Source organism: Cyprinus carpio, chromosome B9, assembly GCF_018340385.1.
Source record: "Cyprinus carpio isolate SPL01 chromosome B9, ASM1834038v1, whole genome shotgun sequence".
NCBI classification, from domain to species: domain Eukaryota; kingdom Metazoa; phylum Chordata; class Actinopteri; order Cypriniformes; family Cyprinidae; genus Cyprinus; species Cyprinus carpio.
This window is the reverse complement of record NC_056605.1, coordinates 16,697,626-16,722,389: the sequence shown is the minus strand read 5'-3', so window position 1 is coordinate 16,722,389 and position 24,764 is coordinate 16,697,626. Positions and strand designations below refer to the sequence as shown.

At 36.6% G+C, this 24,764-nt stretch overlaps 1 protein-coding gene across 4 annotated transcripts in view; it reads right to left on the bottom strand.

Annotated features, from left to right (window-relative positions):
- acvr2aa (activin A receptor type 2Aa) overlaps positions 1-24,764 on the bottom strand; it is a 45,228-nt gene that overhangs the window by 5,445 nt on the left and 15,019 nt on the right. The window contains exons 2-9 of one of the 4 annotated variants that reach the window (XM_042731179.1): positions 23,547-23,757; positions 21,212-21,363; positions 14,949-15,103; positions 9,114-9,137; positions 4,631-4,774; positions 3,013-3,156; positions 2,234-2,379; positions 547-661 (exon numbers count right to left, since the gene is read on the bottom strand). In XM_042731179.1, the coding sequence (XP_042587113.1) occupies positions 547-661; positions 2,234-2,379; positions 3,013-3,156; positions 4,631-4,774; positions 9,114-9,137; positions 14,949-15,103; positions 21,212-21,363; positions 23,547-23,757 (1,091 nt within the window). The remainder of the gene's footprint in view (positions 1-546; positions 662-2,233; positions 2,380-3,012; positions 3,157-4,630; positions 4,775-9,113; positions 9,138-14,948; positions 15,104-21,211; positions 21,364-23,546; positions 23,758-24,764) is intronic. The other 3 variants (XM_042731180.1, XM_019074172.2, XM_019074173.2) reach the window with 3 other exon arrangements.

Here is a 24,764-nt window from a genome sequence, read left to right as displayed (position 1 = left end):
GTAGAATTTTATATTTGATTTCTTTTGTATTTAAATAAATTACTGAACGTCTACCTGAATACTTCAGACTGCTGTTAAAATACTTCTATTTAACTTGCATTCTTGTTCTATTGTTTTAATTGTTCGATTTGTTCATGATTTTATTACTACCTGTTTACTTGAATAATTTCTTGGAAAAACTTCAAGATGTGATTTCTTAATTAAAAAAACCATGCCACTGTTTCAATTGAATTTGTTAGCATTTATATTACTATTTAACTTTTTGCACAAAATACTTTTTGTGCTCAATAGCATATACATTTTTGTTGAGGTACTTAAAAAGAAATTTCACAGCTGATATGGTATCGACTACTGGCATCTTGGTGTCGTGACAAGTCTTTTATGTAGGCAGCACATTAGGTTTTGAGATACAGCCTCTGATACACCTCCATAGAATCATATTCATATTTAATCACACTTCACAAAGCCAACCCTCGCACAAAGGGCGGCACTTTACGACCAGCACAAAGCTTTAGAGGATCTGAACAGTTGTCTTTCAACACTTACCTGACCATGTGTGTCCCCAGCTGACTTTCCTGCCTCAAACTTCAAAGCCAGACCAAAGTCAGCTATACAGGCCGTCAGGTTAGACTTCAGCAGCACGTTCTTGCTCTTAATATCTCTGTGCACATATAATACAAATTTAAGTAAAAAGGCTTAAAATTAGTGTTCATTTTGTCAGCTATTTTCAATTTTAGTCTTAGTCCCATGTTAAATGTCCTTTTTAGTTAGTCATATTTAGTCAACCTTATCCTATTTAGTTAGTCAATTTTTAGTCGACAATGGCCTGGTTTCACAGACAAGGCTTAGACTAAGCCAGGATTAGGCCATAGTTCAATTAAGATATTTTAAGTAATTTTAAGATCAATCAGTGCAAGATTGAAACAGCTCAGATTTACATTTAATCTGGGACTAGTTTTAAGTCTTGTCTGTGAAACCGGGGGTAAAAGTCTCAACATTTTAGTCTAGTTTTAGTCTAAGAAAACCTGAAGTATTTTAGTCTTGTTTTTATCAATGAAAACATGAGATGTTTTGCAATAAGATTATTACTAATTAACCATACACTTACAGTAGTATTAATTTTGTTAGCCAATTTAATTTAGTTTTACTCAATTGTACATTTTAGTTATCATATTTATTCAACCTTATCCTGTTTTTGTTTAGTCAAGGTCAAGTCAACAAAATGTATGAGCATTTTAAGTCAGATTTTAGTCAATGAATTCTTATTCTTAGTTTTACACTGGTTAAACTGGTAAAAATGTATTTTTGCTCAAAATTATATTTGTAATGATTGTTGTCATTTGAGAAATGTACTTTTGCATTTCAGGTATCACACTTTCACCAGTAAGCACAAATTAATAGAATGTGGACTCTTAGGCCTACATGGTTTATTTTACCTCATCTAGTCTACTGATTTAATTATAGGCTTTTTATTATAAATATTAATACCAAAGATTTATGCACTCTCTCTATCTACATTATGAAAACTGATAAAACAAATGGAAAATATGATAATAGTGAATTCCACTAATTCCAAATTGCAATAGCATATTTTTCTATTAAAACAACATCAGTTGAGTAAGTGGATTTATTCAGCAACCCCAATTGCCAACAATACAGTCGAGATCTCATGACAGAACACTGTAACAGCGAAGCTCTGATTCTGGGATTTGTACTCTGGATATCTGGCAACCGTATGCACACACAAAAGCTTGCGTAGAGGAGTATACAGCAGTCTGCAATAACATTTTGTCTCCATTTCTGACATTAATAAAAAGAGGTTTTTGGTAATTTTTTTATTTTTTGGAATAAATTTTAGTCTCGTCTTATTTTGTCAACAAAATCGCAGGTTGATACAGTCAGTTATCGTTTATTGACCTTATTGTCGTCTCGTCTTAGTCATGGAAAAAAACTCAAATGAACATCTTTCTTCAGTTTTCCTTAACGAATTAATTGAGATATAAATTAATTTATAATTTATAAATTAAAATGCTCACAAAGATCCTTTCAATATGGTTTCAGCTGTTTTTGTCTAAAAAATTAAAGCCAGTGGGATCCAAAACTGCCACACTGACTCAAAAAAAAATCCTCCCAATAAAAATGTGTTCCCGCACAAGAAAATAAGTCATACAGTGTTTTCTCTTTAATATATCCAATGACCATAATCATTGTTAAAGAGTTGCACATTTCTAACCTGTGTGCGATGGCTGGTTTGTGGCCGTCTCTGTGTCCGGGAAAGTCAGAGTGCAAGTAAGCCAGGCCCCTAGCCATGGTTTGAGCGATGTGACACAGCTCATTCCACGTCACTACGTTTGCCTTTAGGTAGTCCGTCAGGGAGCCCTGCACACAGACATGCGGATCAATCATCGCTGTATATCAGCCTGCAGTGCAAACAACTAAAACCTTTTCAATTCACAATAAAAGGAAAGAAAAGTATTAACTCAGCATTAACACTGACTGTGGATACTTTGGGTGCTACCATGTCACATATTTACTCGAAAATCTTGAATGATCTTTTGATGAAAATTATTTATTTAGCATAATTGCATCCTATTAGGAATTAACATGACAAATAAAAAAAAATCTTTTGTAATGTCCCTTGAGAAAATATCAAATAGAAAACCTTAGATTTTTTTTTTTTTTTTATTTATGGATAGACGCATTTTACTACATCAGTAGCATTCAAAAATTCTCTTTCTCATTTTTTATCATTTTTTCTTTTTCATGTTTATTTCTCAGTGTTCAGCAGCTGGAATTGATTATTTCATAATGCAAAATTAAAGCCTCTAGTATGATTTTTAAAATTCATATAAATAAATAACTTTTTAAAGTTTATTAGCAACATTTGAAAAATAATACAGCACATAATCCCTGCTGATTATAATAGCAGAAATTAATTTGTAAACTTTGAGAAACTAAAATGGATCTAGAACGGTTCCGCCAATACGGTCCAGCCCTCATATATCTCCACACCTTCTCATGGTAAGCTGTAATGAGCCACAGCTCAATGTCCAGGTTACTTCCTCTCTTCTCTGCCCCGAAGAACTGCAGAACGTTTTCATGCCTCATGCCAGGGAGATTGTAAATGTCATACTCATTCTGCCATGACAGCTTGTCCTGAAAAAGTACACAGTTATTACAGCACACCGGCATGATGGGCAAACCCCTAAAAAAACACTGATCCATTAGTAAGTTGACAGCAGTAGGGCTGCTAACTGACCATTAAAACAATTGATACAAGTTACAGAGCTTTTGCTGACATTCACAGACAACTCATATGATGTAAGCAGTAATTTACCAGAGCAAATTATTACAAGGTTGATTGATGGATGAGACAAATGATTTCCCTCACACTAAACTCTAAGCTGTGGAGCGAGACAGCTTCTGTTAGCTCTGTTTCTACTAGGGGTGGGGGATATGGAAAAAATATTATATCACAATTTTTATTTAGAAATATCATGATTCACAATTTTATTTGACAGCATTAGTGCAAAAGTTAACTTCAATAATCAATAAAAAAATAAAGGTCCAATAATCAGGTGCTGTTTGACAGGCTTTAGTGTGTGCACTTCGGGTGTATGCGGCGCTCAAAAAAAGCACAGCTCAGACCAGAATGAAACATTTAAAGCACAAGCAAATAATGTGAGAGTAACTCTACCGCTGGGTTAAAACTGCTGTGAATGCATGTGGAGTTGTACAGTATATGATGGAGGCGCCAGAACTGCAGCTGACAGAATGTGCGCTGTAGCACGATACTATGATATTTCTTCAAAAGCAGACCGTGGAGACATCTTTATCATCCACGTTCAAAAATCATCATATCGCACACCCCTAGTTTCTACAGAGGATGCAAATTTTTCTATTGCAATATATTTTAAAACAAATTATATTATATTTTAAATAATCAAACAAATTATATTTTAAATAATTTGTTCCTGTGATGCAAAGCTGACTTTTCAGCAGCCATTACTTCATTCTTTAGTGTCATACAATACTTCAGAAATCATTCAGATATGCTGATTTGGTGCTCAATTCTTTGATGAATAGAAAGTTCAAAAGAACAGCAGTTATATGAAATAGAAATCTTTAGTAACATTATAAATGTCTTTACTGTCACTTTCGATGAACTGAATGCATCCTTGCTGAATACTAATTTATTTTAAAAACAGTGCCCACTGAACACTGTTCTGTTCATATTCTGTTTAAAGTCATAGTTAATAAAACAAGTTGCAATATTTATTTGATTAATTATATAATTTGTGTATATTTAACTATATAAATATTAAACACTGACATAAACCACTTTTACAGGATAGGTTTGAATATAGAAGATGTATGGTTTCCTGTTCACATTCTGTTTCATAAGATTGCATCATCTTTGCTGTGAAGTATCATAAATTAGAAATATTTTACAAATTCAGTTTTGTTTAAATCACATTATGTGCTAATGTTGTACATGCAGTGCACGTATATGTACTTCACAGGCCGACACATGGCTCAGCTCCAGGTTTGGCTGTGTAATTGTTTAAGCAGGTTAGATTAACTCATCAGCTTTAAGAGCTGATTCTCTGGCCTCGGGTCATCATGGTACCTGAATGGGGAAAATCTTCACTGCCACATAGTCATTGAGCAGCTGAGCCTTCCACACACAGCCAAAGCGCCCCCTAGCTTTGATTTCCAACAACTGCAGAGGCTTCTGGACCAGGGTGGGAGACGGAGGCATGGGTCCAGGGTCCTGCAAGACAATAAATAAGGAAGTGTAAGCCATTGGGTTGGCTGAACAGAGCATCTGTAGGTGTAATAACTGCTGTAGACTTCATCACTATGGAGACCATCGTCACCCAGCTCGTTTCATAGCGACTCTCTAAATCACAAGCTGGCTGTGTTGATTTCTGAACAACCTATGCAGTGCCATCACTAACCACCATAACGTTATTTCAATAAGATGCGTGTACAAAGAAGGGCCATCCAAAGTGCCCATTACAGAAGGACACCGTCTGGAAAGAAGACTCTGGATTAACCCGTGACTCTTTAAATAAAACCTCTCAGTTACGTTGATTGCTGGTATGTTAGGATTCCCACTTTAAAGGAGTTAAGGGTTGGTTCATGCTAGATTTTATATTAAATTTCATATACATGCAAAGGAAGGGGGAATGGGTACACAAGCACATGCAAAGATTTTTTCTTCTGCTAAACAAAATACTCTGACCTGTGAACCTGAGAAAATTTGTTTGACCAATAAAAGGCTTAAAACATCTAAAATTGAGGAAATTCTCATTTTGGAATCCTGTGTTATAGACACTACCATTTAAAAGTTAAGGGTTGGTTAGAGTTCAGAAGAGAAACTGCATGAATTTAATCCATTAATCACCAACAATAAAATTGTAACTATCATAAAAAAATTTTTTGAAGTAAAATGAAATAAAACCCCTTTTTTATGTAAAATGAGCACTTTACAATGGACCACACCCACTGTTATAGGAGAAGGGAAGTGAAAAGAATGTAAACCCAGCAGAAGACCTGTTCATTGCATTAGGATTGTAACACATTGTGAGAACACTGAGGGGTCTCATATGGCCATTATAAATACTACTGTGACAGATACCATAACTTACATGAAAAAAAAAAAAACATGCAAATAATACTGGTTGTGGTGATGTGTTAAATGGGGTCAAGGTGGACCATGTCTTGCAGCTGAACTGCATATAGCTTGGACAGAAGGGGCTTATGGGAGTTGCAGTTCAGAGCTTGTTAAACATAATCCATAGCTTCTGCAAGTGGACCACAGATTTAATAAGCAGCTGACCTAGTTTGTAGGTGCTGTGAAAGACACTGGCATGCCATTACACCTTGAAGGTTTGAACCTTTCTTAACATGCCTCATGTAAGCAGAGACCATTTAGTAGTTCATCTAAATGCATGGGAGTGCGCTCAAACCTTGTCTTACACCCAACATGACCTTTTCTGACCATTTACCCTTTATCAGCAAAACACAATAGACTGTTTCCCGCTTATCAAATAAACTAATCCCAATTATTCAAGTGAATCAGTGCAAGAAAGTGATATAGATGGCATCTGTAGGCATGGATCCAACCTCTGCCGGTGTGCATGCTGTACTTTGCATACAACTCTCCTAATACTCAACGCAAAGAGTGAATCCACAAATTTCACATTAAAAAAAATATATTTTTGCAATATATATATATAATGTGTTAAATATATAATGTGTTTATTTATATAGGATAAAAATAATTAAAACATAGAAATGTATATAAAACAACAATTTGTTTAAATCAACTTAATGCCACACTGCAACACTTTCTTTATGGTCCTAAAAAATATTTTCTTTTTCTCTTTAATCAAATTAGTTAACCCTAACCCTAACCCTAAATAAGTAAAATTAAGCAAAATATAGCAAGAAGACAAATTACCTGAACACATTCTTCACAGGTGTCTTGTGAAATTCCCCCTTAAAACTCTGTAACAACCTACTTCCCTTTGTTAGTTGTAAGTGCTCGAATAGAGAAAAAGAGCTTCATTTGGCCTCCTTCTGAAACAAATGGCCAATAAGTAGGTAGGATGAAGAAAGACTGTCCACAGAGCACCTGCTGGAGTGTGGTTTGGAGTTCAGGCAAAAGTAGGACAAATGCAGAACAGGCATGTTTTTATATGTGGCCTACATTTCCACCAACTGAAATGGGGGGGGGGGGGGGGGGGGCACGATTGTTCTGAACTGAGACTCCTTAGCATATGGATCTGGGTTGTTAACTAACTTTTTCCAAGTCCTCAAGGAAACAAATGCTGGAGAAAAGTACATCGCATGACTGTGGGTGGGAGGAGACAAGGTTAAAGAACAGAACATCCATCACACATAGAAGAAAAACACGAAACGGTAAGGACGCAGGTGAGAAAGCGACTACTTCGGAGATGGCAATGCTTTGTGTCGACGTGAAATGATGGAGAATGGAGGTATGGGAGGGACTGAGCTCCTGAGGGCGACGTAAAGAAAACAACCCTCACCCTGACCTCACACACCTACACCCACAAGGGTCAAGGTCATGTTTACTTTTCCATTTGCCTAAACGTCAGTCACTAAGCAAACACCAGTCATAAACAAAGACAATAGGTCTAATGGGAAGTGTTTGCCCCTAGGGCAGCGGCCGTGGATGGAGGCACAGTCTGACATTTTTAAAGCATTCCTTTTCTAAAATAGAGAAAAAGAAAAAACAACACAGGTAATTTAAGAGGGCTATCCGTCTACCCAGACGCCTGTGGAAATTTAGTATGTCAGAGTGCAGGTTACTGGAGTTGTTTGGTTTATTCAGTGCCTGAAAATAAAGAGAACAGTGGCAAAAGTCCAGTGGAGACAACTGTTTTGCATGTGACTTTCCATGTGAAGCATTCATAGAGGACGGGGCTTCGTTATTTTGTCATATGTCAAATACCTTCAATTCAGACGTATTCATTGATGGACATTTTTATAATGATTCATGTCTGAATAGTTTTTAATTCATCGAATAAATTAAATCTTTTTTTAATTATTATTATTAGGACTGTTATTAAGTCTACTCTAAATATGTATGGAAAAAAATAAGATTTCTCTCACCTAACAGAAAGACACTCTAAGGTCCATGACTGTTTACTAAGACTATACTTTAAAGAAGAACGCATAGAATGCATCTGGGATAGCTTGAAAATTTGGGGCCTTGAAAATTTAGTGGGCTTTTTATCTCTTATGAATTATTTCCATACAGTAATTAATTTGGAAGACACATTTAGACTAAAGCAATACACAACGGTTTGCTGTAACAAATGGAAGCGTAGGCAGCGTATATACAATGTAATCCAGAGCTAAATCCTTACAGAACTAAATGGACTTCTTAGTGTCAGAGTGTATCTTATCAGTACTGGCACACAAGTGGATAAAAGCATCAATGCGATGTTTTATATTAAACCTTCAGGATGGACTAAATCTTAAGAGGAATCAGGCAACAATCTTTGGCTCCAGAAACACTGAATGACCAGTTGATTTCCTTTACTTGGTCTTGGGCTGCCCAATATTACTGTTCAATCATCCTCTGGCAACACAAAGCGATTTAAAAAGGTTTTAAAAAGGGTAATATCTTACACTTCTGCAGCATTTTATTTCCCCCCTTAGGTCCACTTATAATGTTAGTCAAGGTTTCCTGGTCTAAAAGTTAAATATCCTGGTCATAATTCAGTTTTTCCTGACCATTTCCAGCTTTTTTTTTCTAGCCCCAAGAAAACAGGCTGCTTTCACAGTTAGTGTGATATGGAAAGTGATTTCTGAGTTTTACATAACATGACCCTTTTAAAACTAGCAAGGCATTTTTATATTTTGATGTTGTAGATTTATTTAGCTCATGGACAAACATATGTCAAGAAGCACATCCATGCAAATGTAAATACAGCTCAGGACTCAGGGAATAATCTTAGTTCATTCCAGTTTTTAAGAGCTTTGCCTCTCTGGCCAAAACTGCAAATGAGTGCCGCAAAGACCCACAGCCTAACATCTTTCAAAGGTATTAAACCACTGATTTTTCATGTGTATTTTGTGTGTGCTGAAATGGAGAATGTCCAATGGGTGACACTGATGCAATATGACACTTTGCCATGAATCTTTCAATATGACTGCAAATGTTTTATAGGTTAAGTACAATAAAAGCACTTTAAGCTGTTCCCCATTCCCACATTCATAACATTCATCTTTGCATACATTTGCTGCATGCTTGGAGACGTGCATTTTTAACCTTAGTACTGCCATTTTACCATGCACCTAAATCAAGGGATCTCTGCCTGAATCCTCTGAATCAGAGAGGATTTCGTTTTTGTTATCCGTGCACTGAAAGTCAGAACATAACAGATTGATGAGGCAATGTGGAGGGATAAACGCAAAATAAAACCAGTGGCACATTATAGGAAAATGTGCTAACAAAAACAAAGGGGTGCTTTTGATTGCAATGAAAAATAGGTTTAAAATGAGGTTCCAACATAATCTTAAAAAAAAAAAAAAAAAAAAAAAAAAAATAGATGAATGAGTCAATCTTCTCTTACCTCTATCATTATATGAAAGGCGTGCTAGTTGAGGAAGGAAAGAGGAAATCAAGTGTTAGTTTTAGTTTAACGTATATGAGATGGAAAGACGTGATGGGGAATTTAACGATTTCTTCAAGAACGAGTAAATGTGTTTCACTATTTCTGTAGGAACTTTCACTTGCTGGCCAACACAATACCATTTTACAGGTTAACCCAATTATGTCTCTCCAAAAGATTTAACATTTATGTCAAGCCAAAAGATAGGAACACTACTTTGCTATACTTTTTTTTATTTTTTAAAGGTAAAATACTTTCTTCTACTTTCTTATACTTTAATGTGTAGAGACTAAAAGTACGGCATTCAGAGGTCATTCTTGTCTGAAAATGTCCCGACATAGAAACATTTACTCATCCAATGGCTTGTGTTCGAGAGGGGACAATCTATTTGTCCAACCAATGATTCGGGGATTTTTTTTTATTTTTGCAGTTCTGTTTTGTGCTACTTATGCTGCTAAAAGCACATGCTTCACAAGATAAAACTGCAAAGACTGATGCAGGTGTGGGCCTCAAGTAGATATTCTGATTAAACATACTGCTTTAGGTTTTTTTTTTTTTTTTGGCTTGTCTGTGATTTTAACTGTGTAAGTGAATAAAACTGGAAAGAATGAACCTTCAGCCCCAAGGACACCACTTACTGGTTGCCGCTTATACCTGAGGCCAAATCTGCATGTTACAGCAACTGCCAGACTTGTACAAGTTTCTGAGAGACTTTTCCAAATAAAACTGTCAACTATGAACAATTCCGAATATTTCAAAAGAAAACACAAAAGATTTTAAAGAGTTCAAAGCGAAAGTTTAAAAAAAAATTGTTACCATTCAGTAAGTAAAACCGATCTGCATTCCTATTCATAGATACAATATAATATTGTACTCTTGTCAGACAACCAACACAGGAACAGGAACAAAATAACAATAAGAAAATAGTGTTTTCAGAGCTGTGGTGCAGCAGTTTGCATGTCTTCCCTCCCCATATACCAAAACATTTCCTGTCTAATGCAATAAACAAAACCACAAAGAATAAAAAAAGTGAGTAAAAATAAAAACGGTGATTTAAATAAAGCTAGATGAGGAATGAGTTTAGGAACATGCATAAGAGCTAAAATATGAATATACATATACATATACATACACACACAAACACACATATATATATAAAGGAAATTCTGCAAAATGCGTGCAGCTGCCTGAATGCCCTTTCCTCGCAGAAACAAAAAAATTCCCATCCTCACAGTAAAGCCAAGCACTTAATGCGGTTAAAGCACACTGTGCTCTCTCTCCTGAGGGGCATGTTAGGTCTTGGGTCCTCGTAAGAAAACCGTTAAATAATCAAGAAGCTACTCTCTGCTTTCTAAATGGTATGAGACTCTATAAAGTGGAGACTGGGGGCCAAAAGTTCCAAAAGACAACATTATTTTTAACTACATGCTTTAAATGGCCTGAGAATTGATGAGGTAACATTTCAATCAGTGCCTTTCAAAACAATGTTGATGACAACTGCTAAGGGCATCATAAAATTATTCTCATCTATGTTGATAAAGTGCCCAATGAAAATGCACACAGCAACCACCATCAGGCCACCATGCACAGTTAAAAATGGGCCTATCTAAATGAGATGTATCATGCATTTCCGGCTTGCAGTGTAAATGTTTATAAAGATCATATCAGTGAGTAAAAGAACAAACTGCCTAAGTTACAGGAAAACAAGAGCGGAGTCTTTAACCAAATAAAAAGAGCAAACCATAATAAATATAAAGTCAGACAGCTCTCACGTTACTCGTATTTAGCTTGAGCTGTACAAATAAGTTGTGAGAGTTTAGCTCATCTAGCTTAGCACTGAACAACAGAAAGAAAGGTTATATCACAAATGTAGCAACCACCCTGTAATAATAGCTCCTCTGAAAGTCCGAAGAAAGCTAAATGTTATTTATCAACAGACAATGAGCAAGCTTTTGACAGTAATGGTTTCATCACTGAAGAAGAAAGAGAACTAAAGCCTTTTTCTGCACTCAAATGTCTTAGTCGATGAAACAGATTTTCAAAGAAATTACATTTCTAAGCATTTCAAAACAAGCAGATTTCTTTGGGGCACTTTGCGAAATGCCACATTTCCTGTCAACACGTTACAAAATCGTTTCTGGCAATCTTGCAATGTTTGTGACGCAGTAGAGTGACAGCTAGAGCCAAAATTCTACAGAAAATTATCGATCAAAACAAAAAGTACATTAGTATATAAAACTACCATTTAAAGGATTGGGGCCAGTATGATTATTTTGCTCACCAAGACTGCATTCATTTGCTCAAAAATACAGTAAAAACAGTAATATTGTGAAATATTATTAAAAATTACTATTTTATATTTTCATTTAAGGTATAATGTGTGTTTTTTATGTGATGGCAAAGCTATTTTTTTTTTTAGCAGCCTTTACTCTAGTCTTCAGTGTCACATGATCCTTCATAAACCATTCTTTTGCACTTCTTCCCCCTTTTTTATTTTTCAAGATACTTTGCTGAAGAGCAAGTTCAAAACAGCATTCATTTGAAATAGAAATCTTTTCTAACAATGCAGAACCTTTACTGTCACTTTTGATCAGTTTAATGCGTCCCTGCTAAATAAAAGTATTAATTTCTTTCAAAATAATAATAATAGCAATAATAGCAATAACAATAATAATTAAAATAAATAACAGAATAAAATGTTCTATTGCTCCAGAACAACTTTCTTTTTCACCAAAGCCCCCATGTTTCCATATCTCCTGCCCAACCTGCCAACCCTCTACAATTTTTCTAGCTGATATACCATTAGGGAAGTTGCAAATGCAGTTTCATATTAATGTAGAATAGAATTAACTACCACATCGTGTTGTAGTGGTCCCTGAGGCCTTCTGACAGCTGTATTAAGAGCTAATAAAGTTCCCTACATATCAAAAACAAGTTTGGGCTGATCATGATACTCGATATCAGCAGCGCTATGGGGATGGTTCATCTGTCAGATCTGGCCTACATAATGCTGAAACTCAATCGGGGAATTCCAAATGCTCACCTGACACCAAGGTAGGGGTAGGCAATATGGCAAAAATATCATCACAATTTTTTTTTTCAGGAATTTCACAATTTACCATTTTATCACGATTCTTTGTCATGTGGATTTTATTATTTTGTTTGAGCAGTACAGCTGATCTAATTCCCCTATTTTAAAAACAAAGCCTTACAAGGTAACAAAATATATAAAAAAAAAAAGAATGGCAGAAATTTAGGCCAAAGATAAAAATCTTTGCCATTATTTTACCTTTTCTGTTAAAAAAAAATAAGAACAAAGATCACATTACAAATACACATTACACACAGATAAAACAGTGCTTTATTTTTAAGGTACAGCAGGTGTATTTAGCAGTAGCATTCAAGATTGAATCAACAAATATAAAAATACAACACTATATTCACGTCACTTTATAAATTATACATAAGCCCCTTTCACACTGCACGTTGGACCCGGAAAATTGCCGGAACATTGCCGGGTCACCTTCTGTGTGAACGCAAACACGTCCCGGGATTAATTCCGGGATTGATCCCGGGTTGGGGACCTAGTAACATTGCCGGGTTCAGTCCCGGAAACGAGCTCTGTGTGAACAAAAGCCAGAACTAATGCTGTAAAGGGTGTGTCGTAGTGATGATGCACGTTATCGAGCGACTCTTTTACCAGGTGTCTTGAAGGCAGATCAGCGTTCGCAAAAAAAAATAAATAAATAAAAAAAATATGTGCAAACTGTAATGAAGCAGAGATCAGTTAGTTCCTCACTTTCCGCGCTCACGCTGAGATCGTTCGCCAGCTTAAGTGAAAGTTAATGTACCTAAAGTTTTCGACTCGTACATTACACATAACATCCTGATGTCACGTGTCTTTACGGGACCTTTACGGGTTATGTGTGAACGCACGCACATATTCTGGGTAATCACTGGCAGTGTGAAAGGGGCAAAATCTAGTGACCTGGGAACAATTGCTGGGACACATTACCCATGTATTTTCCGGAATCGCAGTGTGAAAGGGGCTATAGATTCTTATTAAAGCACCTGTATTAATATTCTTCGGTCAAGAGCAGCGAGTGACTTTTCTTTTTGTGTTTTGTTTTGTTGTGTTTTGTTGTTTTCTTTCATCTATCTGATAATTCTGTCATTATGTTTTATTATTATACCATTATTTACTCATTCTCAAGTTGTTTTTAACCTGAACGAGTTTCTTTCTTCTGCTGAACATAAATATTATGTTTAAAAATGTGAATAAGCAAACAGTTTCTGGTCCCCGATGACTTCCATAGTATTTTTTACCTACCATCAAAGCCACTACCACTTTTTTCCATCTTTTATTATACTTTGCTGAACAGTAAGTTTAAAACAGCATTCATTTGAAATATAAATCTTTTCTAACAATGCAGAATCTTTACTGTCACTTTTGATCAGTCTAATGCGTCCTTGCTAAATAACTGTATTAATTTCTCTCAAAATAATAAGTTACCATCAAAATACCATCAAAGTTAATGAGGTCCAGCTACTGTTTGATTACCCACATTCTTCAAAATATCTTCTTTTGTGTTCAGCACAAGACAGAAATTAATACAGGTTTGAAACAGCATGTGAGTGTGTAAATAATGACAGAAATTAAATTTTTGGGTGAACTGTCCCTTTAATGACAGTCGGCAGCATGTTTAGCACTGTCGCTTTAAGACCTGCATGCATCTAATATATAGGCGCGCATCTGTTTTTCTCTCAACTGTTTACTTTTACTTTAGACGTAACCAACTGTGTTTATATGTACACCTTGTGTGTTTTCGACAGTATAACTTTATACTGTTATACTAAAGTTAATTATAAGGCTTTTTAGTTTTAGTGAATGTACTATTTAACCAGCAAGGCTTTAAAATGCATGCAAATAATGCACTTTTGTGATTGCTAATAAGTGTAGTGTCCCGTACTGCTGAGTTAACATTTGATATAAATGTACAGTTTATTGAGAGGCACCAGACCTGCATCTGAGAGATTGTGCGCTGTAGCACAATACCACAATATTTTTATTAAAAGCAGATTGTGGAGACAATTTTATCGTCCATGATCAAAAATCGTCATATCGTCACCCCAACACTAAGGTAACCCTTTGTGCTACCACACAGACCATATATCAGCCCAGCACACATAAATGCATCTGCTCTGAGCTGCTAAAGATGTCCTGCAAGGCTATGGATAAACAGTAAGGATTTTTTCAAGCTGACCCAGCAGTTCAGATTTTGACTTCACTAGTTAAATCTAGTGAAGTCATTTCTAAAGCTCTATTGTGTAATTCAGGAGAAGATGTGTATCTCAACACTAGTCACACACGGGGTAAAGGTCACCTGATTGCTCATGTCTTGTGTTATGTCAGCTCTGTTATCTCGTCTTTCTGGTGGGAGAAGAGGGCACTGAAACACAACCGTATCCTGACAGATCTAGTTTGATTTCAGCTGACAGTGTGTTTGAGCTTAAGTGAGTGTGACATTGAGCACATTAGATCCCTGAAATCACTGTCATTCACATCAACAGGAGGTGCTGCGCAGGGGAAATAACAGCTCCCAATAGCACCATTTCTAGTGGCATGAAAATGTTCTGATACACTGAAACTCAAGAGCTAAGGTGATAAGAGCAGATGACTGTGCTGCATGTGATTCACTGACATGAGGGTTTCACTTCAAAATATGGGAATACTTCTCTCATTTTACTAAAAGTGAATTAAAACACATGCATTATACAGTAGAGATATCAATTTACCTGGGTAGGCACCAGAACAGGTGGATACGCCAGCTTGTGATGTCGATACATCCAGAAGGAGAGCAGGACAATGGCCGTGATGCCCATGATGGGCACGATGGAGTACAGAAGGGTACTAAACAGTGGTGGCTTCTGGGTGAAGGGGTTAGATGTTGCTAGGGAGAGAAGAAGAATGAGAGAATTCAGTACCCATCAGCACTTTTTATTAGGTGCACGGTACAATATTGTTCAAAAGTTTGGGGTCGGTAATTTTTTTTATGAAGTCTCTTTTGCTCACCAAAGCTGCATTTAGTTGAACAAAATACAAAACAGATAAAATATAAAAACAGAACTGCTGTGAAATAATATTAAAACTCATAATACAAAAAGAAAAAAAAACCTACTTTAATATATTTGAATATATAATTTATTCCTGAGATGGCAAAACTAAATTTTCAGCAATCATGACATGATCCTTCAAAAATTATTGTAATATGTTTATTTGTTACCAAAGAAACATTTCTCATTATTAATGTTGAAAACAGTTGTGCTGCTAAATATTTTTCACAGAAATCTTTGATGAATAGAAAGTCAAAAGTGGTTAAACAATCTTTACTGTACCTTTTGAAGAAAAAATAATTTGTTTTAGCCATGCAAATAAATCAAACAAATAAGGAAATATTTTGAAGGATTTCTCACATGCATATGACAGTTTTCATATACAAGCATGCTTGCTTATTGTATTCTACCACTTACGACTGTGTAGATAGATAGATAGATAGATAGATAGATAGATAGATAATAAAACAAGTAGATGAATAAAATAAAGGTTAATTGTATCAGGCTGTTAACAAGCTGTTAGTTATCAGTCCAGAAACACTGTAATTTGCCTCCTAATACATGGAAACCCACACTATAATGGTCTCTATTGGCTTAATATGTGACATGAATGTGAAAAGGGATGACATCAGCATTTGACAGAATGACTTCAGCTTGCATTAGCATTACTAAGCAGAACCTCAGATGAGAGTTTGCTCCTAATTCCCTCAAGAGGAACACAACAGATGATGGATGTGAAGTCTAGCACACACCTTCTACACGTCACATTAACGAGATACATGGTGTACATTGAAAATCTCTCACTGCATACTTATTTTATGTCCCACACCTTTTGAACTCGCTAATTGCATCTTTCACAGCAGCCTTGAAACAAGGTTGGTTTGATTACTTGAAGGCTGCTGACAGATCCTGCCTTATGCAAACAGATTTATTCCAATGCACATGCTTCTATGCAAAAGCAAATTCCTGTTAAGAGCGGTTCAACGGAACTGCACGAGTGTGCGCTTGAGGGAGAATAGCATGCATGCTTAGTGTGCACATGGTGGCCCTCGGTTTCTCTGCATCTAGTGCCAGAGATCGGATTGGGCCATGGCTGCTGGCCAGAGATGCAGTGATCCCTTGCACTTATGTTATGGCAGAGCACTTCCTATTCGCCCGGGCTGACCACAGGACCATGTGTGCGACCCACCCAGTCGAACTTCAGCTGAACCCGTAATAGCTTCGGTCCAGCAGAGTGAGATCTCATTCATGATGCCATTTCTTCTCTCTCTCGTGCCAGCTATGGACTTGGAAGTGGGTTAAGGACTCTGGATTAATCCTCAAGCACAAGAAAAAAAAAAAAAAAACACAGACATCTACCCCCAACAAACACACTCTCATCCGACCCTACTCCACCCTTCCCCCACTCAGCGGGCAGAATGGTCACACGCAGCCGTGGGCCATGAAAGTACCCGGTCACAAGGTCATAAAAAGCACACAGCTCCATGCTCGCAGAAAGCAAATTCTGAGAAACTCCAGTGTGCTTTGTGCAACTCTTCATGTCCCTGTGGGTTTTTGCATTTCATATCAAGATTATTCCATATGGAGTGAGTCAGTGCTGGAAATAGACCCATTACATAAGCACGAGTGAGACCCCCCCCCCCCCTCCTCTGCTACTGAAAAACTGAAGACTCTTCTACCCACCGCATTTGCACTGATACCGACAGTTGTAGTGTCAAAACTCATCAGGCGAAGCGCAACCAGTACGGCACGCAACTAAATTGGGCCATGTTTTCAAGAGACCGCGGGCAGATAATAAATCACGATTGCTGAAACGTATAACTGCCCCCCTGCAGAGAGCTGAGAGCACTGGGCCTGTAGATTAGAACCGCTGGGTCTGTATTCGATGACATGCCTCCATCCCTCATTTAGTTAAGAGGATGTTGATGCCAGTGTTTACTCAGAAGAGATAAAGCGACCAGATCAGCCTCGGTAATCTAAAAGACACGGTCATCTTTGGGGCTGTGAGAGCATGTTACGCTGTTGAAAGCCCAAAGACAGCAAAGCAAACTGATTTCTTCTATATGATATGCGCCACAATCTTCTAAATGTTTCATTTAAAAGCCAAACAGCTCAAAGTTGCCAAATTATAGAATTGCTCAATATAGATGGTTGTTCAGAAGTCATGCTCATGTTCATTTTATGTATTTTGAGGATCTACTGCAGCGGATGAAGATGGTTCAAAATCTGTAATGTTACGCTTACATTTCAGAAGAGAAACATAATGTAAAACTGAAGTACTGCTATTTATTCAATCACTCCATTGCCAAAAACTCAAATTCAAAATTATCATAAAAATTCAACATTACAGCTGATTCAGCTTTACAATTTGGTTTAACAATGCTAAACAATAAGTAGTAGGCCTACTTTTAGTAAAATATAAAACTGCTTTCCATTTTTATATACAACAAAACTGATGGGAACGTATTTTTTACTTAAAGGTATGAATAATAATAATAATAATAATAAAACAGATGCATTTCGGCCTCTAAAACACCTAGCAAACATTCTGATCACTTTTACAGCTACTCCGTGATTATTTTCCAAAAAAGATATGAATACGAGCCAATGTATAGAGTAATTAACAGCGCTTTTGTCAGTGGTGATTTGGTGGCTGGGTCAAGATAAGCATATCTTTTAATCAAAGAAATATAAAATAATCTGAACAAAATGAATGAATAAATCCAAGTCCCTAACATCTTTTGCTTAAAAGCAATCTGTAATTTGATATTTACGAATCAACTGTTTAATTCAAGGTAAAACTACAGAAAGAAGGCTCAATGAACTAACTGGAACATCTATTCAAAAGCTAAATTGCACACCCATGAGATACTATCAAACTCAAATAGCTCACAGAAACCGAACCTTATCAATGTCACTTTCCTAGTAGGATACTGAAAACACGCAGAACCAACTTCAGCTGCAATATTCCAACAGGAAATAATACTGAAGATTTACACCAAAACACTTTAGAAAACCAGTGCCTAAACAGCCAGTTAATTTAATATAAACATCATTAACATTAATATGTTATGATGTTTTGCTAAATGCATAAAGGATGTTAAATATCATAACAGTAATAGAGAAAGTGCATACATTCTAAGTGGTCTTCCTAATATGCATGTTTTAATTAAAGTTTTTCATTAAAGATTCATGTTCATAAATAACATGTAGCACACAACACTGATGTACAGACTCTATGCACTGTACAGTTACACAGATCATATGCATTAAATTGTGGCAAAAAAAGGTTGCAACAAATAATTCAGGAATAAAACAAATTGAAAACAACAACAACAACAACAACAACAACAAAACACTACAATGGAGAGGAAAAAGAAGTGAGCCTGTTATGATTTTTGACATGAACAGTCATGAAAAACGCCTCAGAGGTTCTTCAAGGTAACTGATGATAGGGCTGGGCAATATGCCAAAAATATCTTATCGATAATCACCTTTAAAAATATTGTCCCACCTCCACCACGCCCCACTCCCGCCAAGACAATATTGCCGAAATCCACCATAAACACACACCATGTTCAGTTTTGGTCTTAATTATTGCCACCATGTTTGGTTTTACTTTTCTTAGTTTGTGCTTAAACTAACAGAAAACATGTTGCTAATAATTTCCACTCTGTTCTTGTCAAATTTGTGTTTGAAATTAATTTAGTTTTGCGAGGAGAATTGCTGAGGAAAAATAACAGAACCCAATTTTAAGTTCATCATGGTGAAGCTGGTAGGGCTGGACCAGAACATTTGATTATTCGTTGATTCGTTTGAAATTTTGAGATTTGAATTTTCTTTTTTTTTTCTTGAAAACCTGGCATCCCCCGTGAAATGGTTCTCATTCGCACTTGAATATGAATCGCCCATGAGTGAACGTCATGATTCATTTAATCTGGAAGAGAAGGCAAAAATGCAGAACACCTCAGCTGTGTGGGAGCACTTTAAATTGAGTGAGGACAAGACAAAGGCAGTGTGCCAAATATGCGAAACTGGCCTACCACAACAGCTCATCAAGTTTGAAAAATCTGTAAGTAGTACGCTCAGGGATGGAAATTAGCACCCGCCACCAGCCAAATGCGGATGATTTTGTGTTGTGGCAGGTAAACTCGCTTCACCTATTGGCCACCGTGGTGGGTAAATAAAAATAGCATACTGTTTCACCCGGCCGGTGGACAAAAAAGTTAATTTCCATCCCTGGTGTGTGTACAACACGCAATAAAGTGTAATATCATCCAAAGCAGCTCTGTGGAGAAAGGTGGTGTAAACCGGGTTCGAAACGGGGGCGTTGTTCACAGTACAGTGTTTGCAGCTGAAGTTAGTGCCGCTGGCGAAGTGATATATTTGTTGGTTATTTACAGTATGTTTTAAAGCGCTCATGATATACAAGATCGCGTGAAGAGTTGAATTTGTTATCGCGCACAAATTTCCGCATACTGTCACGTCTCTGTCAAACCCCGGTAAGTTCATTCTCCTCCAGCATTCTGCAACATTTTAGATTATATGGACAGTTTGTGTTTATCTTATTGTTTTTAACGGCATAATAAGCAAACTAACAAACAGTATTATCGGTGTCTAATAACTGATGTCTGGGGGATGCAGAGTTGAGTGCAAAGTTGAGTGCAGTGTATCATCCGGTTGGGCTACGGAGTTGAGAGAATGAGCTACAAGAGTCGGCTGTTTCAAAACCTAGTAAGCTGCCTAGATAGGCAGCATTTTTGAGCATCACTGAAAGAGAAAATGTCAGTATTTCATTGAAACTTACTGAGATTAAATAAACTGCTTAAGTATTGTAGATCTTGAAGTATTAATTTTCACATGCAGTTACACATTGTTGGTTAAAAACAAAAAGGGGCTGGTAAAAACATTGAGTAACTGGTAGATTTTGAAATCCACCAGCCACAGTGGCCAAAAAAAAGTTAATTTCCATCCCTGAGTACGCCTATAGTATATTGTGGGTGCAAAAAAAACAAACAAAAAAAAACCAGCTACTTTTATCTGCAATGTTAATCAGTAATTTTACACATGATAAAAACATGCACTTAATTTGCTTGTAAAATACTTGCGAATACGGCAGTCATTAAAAGAAAATTTGTACAGTAGCCCAGCCTAATAATGATCTGTCTATATTAAAGGAGACATATTATGCCCCTTTTTTACAACATGTAATATAAGTCTCTGGTGTCCCCAGAATGTGTCTGTGACGTTTCAGCTCATAATACTCCACATATCATTTATTATATAATTTTGAAAATGCTTATTTTGAGTGGAAGCAGAAATGCGCTGTTTTTTGGGCCTGTGTCTTTAAATGCAAATGAGCTGCTGCTCACCACCCCCTTTACCAGGATAGAGATGCGCTAATACAGCTCGGACCTGCTAAAAACATCACACAGAAAACAGAGTGCGAGTTTAGAAGTGAGTTCTATTTCATCTTCCTGCAGTTGAATCTTTTGAAATAACAATAAATGTGCATACAGAAATCGAGAAGCAGAATCGAAATGTAATTTTATAACAAGTAATTTGATTCCTGACCTTACGCATCTGATCTGATTTCCGAAAATTGGAATAGCTTTTCAATTTTCGTATTATTTCATTCTTGCATGCAAAAAGACCTATATGGTGATATATGGGGCTATGTAAAATATTTTTTTGCAACTTACTAGGTTTACCCCCCCCCCAATAATGTTCATAATCGTCCGTTACCTGACTGCTGACAATGCGATACTTACGAGACATCATCGATATATGATAATATCGGCATATCGCCCAGCCCTAATTAATGATTTTGATAACGAGGATATGAGGTAATACAGGTTATGAGGAGACAAAGACATAAAGGAGGGTTTCACATCGACAGCACAATTACATCAAAGGAAGGGGTATAACTGAAGAACTTCCAATACCCTTAAAGACTTTGCTGTTTGTGTCGCTGAGGGGAGCCTTACTCTGAACTGGCTGTGTGTCAGGGTTATAGAAAAATTTCTCGTTGCACATGTTGCCCTCGCAGCAGCAGAAGAACACATCCGGGTCCTCCTTCTTCTCAACACACTCAGTGCTGTAAGATAAAGATCAAGCAGATCTGTCAGCTCACAACTGTTGTTCTTTTATGGACATTTGCAGAATAATTTTTAATTTGACATACTAATAGAACAAAATACAACAGTCATTTTTTCCACCACTGAAACTTCTGGGGGACAACATATTTTCAATGTTTCATAAGTTCACGAAAAAACACAACAAAGGTGCACAACAGTACATATTGATTACATGTAATTAATTCAATTAAATATGTTATGTAATCAATTTGATTTAAAAACAATGAAAAAAGATAGATTGGCAACACATTTTTTTCTGAATCATTAAAATAATTTTGGCAATAAAACAAAGATGGCATCACATTTGGAGATAATTAAGATATGCATGCTGCAAGGTTTATTTGGATTTTGCCCGGGTTAAAGAGCAAACAAATGGATAAATACACATGGGCGGAAAAAGCCTATGCCAAAGAGATACTTTTTTAAAATCTGGCAGCCCACATCAAAGCAGAGCTCTCAGGTTGGCTTAAAGAAGATAAACAAAGCTTAGCAGCACACCAATAATCCTTAAGATATACACACACAGGTGCAAATGAACAAATAAGAGGGGAATGGATGACATTTCAGAGGCATTTAGTCAGAAAAGTGAGTCCGTTCCTGCTTGCGACGCACACGCGCCATTAAGTGTTCGCAATACTTGCTTAGCTACCTAAGGACTTGACATGGCAGTGCAATGTGCATGAAAAAAAAAAAAAATCCTTCCAACAAATGAGGTAAACGGGCTCAGCAGCATGTTAGGACAAGAGAAGTGCTGCTGCCTTTGCACGCTATCAAAACACCTCCGTTCAGGAGAAACGCTTCCTGATCTGCCAGCAGTGCTACCTGTTGCATAGGGGCAGATGCACTGATAAAACTGTTTTTAATATCTCCTCTATCGTGGATGGAGGTTACAAGGTTCACAACCAATTCTCAACATGGAAACATGTTTACACAAGTCTTTATCTGAAATACTGTGAAATCTTGAGAAGGAAGTATTTGGTTAAATGAATGTGTGGAGTAATCTTTCTGTAATGTACGTATCATTGACCATGGACAATTTAGACCATTTAGGCAATTTTGAAGTTAAATAATGCTTGGGGAAAAAGGAAAAAAAAAGCATACACTACTTTTGAAACGTTTGGTGTTGGTACAATTTTTAAGTTTTTTGTGTTTTTTGAAAGAAGTCTCACCAAGGCTGAATTTATTTGATCAAAAATACCGTAAAAAACAGAAATGTTGTGAAATAATATTACAATTTTAAGTCTTCGGTGTCAAATGATTCTTTAGAAATTATTCTAATACACTACTTTGATGCTCTAAAAAAAAAAAAAAAAATCTTCTTGTTAAGGTTAAAAACAGTAGCCAAGTTTTTTTTTTTTTCAGGTATTGACAAAAAGTTTAAAAGAACAGGATTTTTGAAACTGAAATCATTTGTAAAATTATGAATGTCTTTACTGTGACTTTTGATCCATGAAATGCATATTTTCTATATAATAAATGCATTAATTTAAAATCTTACAGAGTCCAAACTTTGAATGGTAGTGTACCTCACGATGCAATATTTTTAGCACTATAGTTAATATATTAATCTAATTTGACAATAATTGCACAAATGTTACAGATGTCAAAACAAGTGAAAAACTGCATGTCAGTAGCAAAAACATCTTCACTACAGTAACAGCTTTGGAAACAACGATACAGTCAAAAATAAATGCTGATTGTATGTGTGCTGCTGAAAGGTTCAAGCAAAGCCTCTATAAGTGAAATCAAAACAATCGATATTCAGAGGGAAATATGTAATGTGACTACAGAACCTGACACTTAAAATGATGTTGACTAACAGTGACAGAGGTCAAAAAGCCTCATACACTGCTGGATTACCAGTTTGAATCATTCTAACAAATTTAGTGAATTCGTCAGAGCAAGCACTGAATAAAGTTAATTCAAGTTTGTGCAGTTAACTCTCAATGGTCCACATTATGACAATGAATAATAATAATAAAACAAACTATAAAACTGTTACATCCAATTTTATTTGAACGAATATATAAATTTAAAAAACTCCCAGTCAATTAATCAGAAATCCTCCCCACTTCAGTTATTTGTTTCAAACTATCTTGGTTTCTTGGTAGTGTCAAACAGGCATAAAACCACTAGAGATTACCTGTCATAGCAGTTGACATCATCAAGCCAGCAGCCTTGCTTTACTATTTCAACCGATCCTGACACATTTCGCCAAGTTGCGTAGCAATGAAGCCTCTTGTCCTTCTCTCCCATGCAAGTCTCAATACTGCTGCGATTTCCTCGGTTCTCCGAGCTGGGGTTGTAGTTGTAGAACACACACTCTTGTTTCTCTGATCGGCCGAGAATGGCACCTGGAAAAGAAAACCACAGGGGAGGCCGGTTAAGACATGGACTGCCTGCAGTGAGAGCGGAGACCTGCTTCATTGATCACTCACAAGACTTTACACTCAACCCAAAGTATAAAGCACAAACCACAACCAGCAGTCACGGATTGGCAGCTGAATATCAATCGAAGATGTTAGATATTGGAGGTTTATAACAGATATAAAAGTGGTTTAATATAACTCAAAAAAGTGAGATCCACAGGTGGGACTTCATATTGTTTGCAGAAGCTAATTCACAGGCAACCATACGGCTGAAAAAAAAAAAAAAAAAACATTTGGCTAGCAAGAGTTTTGGTTAACCAAAACAACAACCATAAAGTAGTGAGCATGATTAACACAGAAGGGCTCTAAAACAGGATGTGGTGGAGGGTGGTTTCCCAACTTCTTCCTGAAACAACCACAACTCAGATTGAGTTCAAGTATGGCACTGAAGTGATGTGATGAGTGTTGTGAAATTATTCAAAACACACACCGTGTCATCACCATCACTTAAGAGACAAGACCAAAAAAAAAAAAGCACAAGAAGCAAATAGTGGAATGAGATTTTTACTTCACTTGCTAAGCTTGTTCAAAGACACTAAGAATCTTGTGCAGGTTGAGCAGACTTAGTCTCCTTCTGAACGTTTACAAAAGATGCTCTCTTGCACTCAAAAACATTTCAACGGAGCGTAACAGAATAGAACGGAAAGTCAAGAGTTAGAAACACTAGATCGGCGGCAATCTTGCATCTATGGGAACCTCTGTGATCCAGACATTTTGCAACGCTTGAGCTGATGTTTTTTTTAGCACAAGGAACAGTTTACGCTTTGGGCCAGGTATTTGAGGACTGGTTGAACAGGTTTAGTGGTGGCACCGTGCTGGGTACAGTTGAATGGAACAGAAAACAATACACGTACACTGCAATAAATCAATTACAAGAACATTCTTCACATGTCACAAACAGCACTTCTGTATGCTCCAAAAATTCTTAAGCC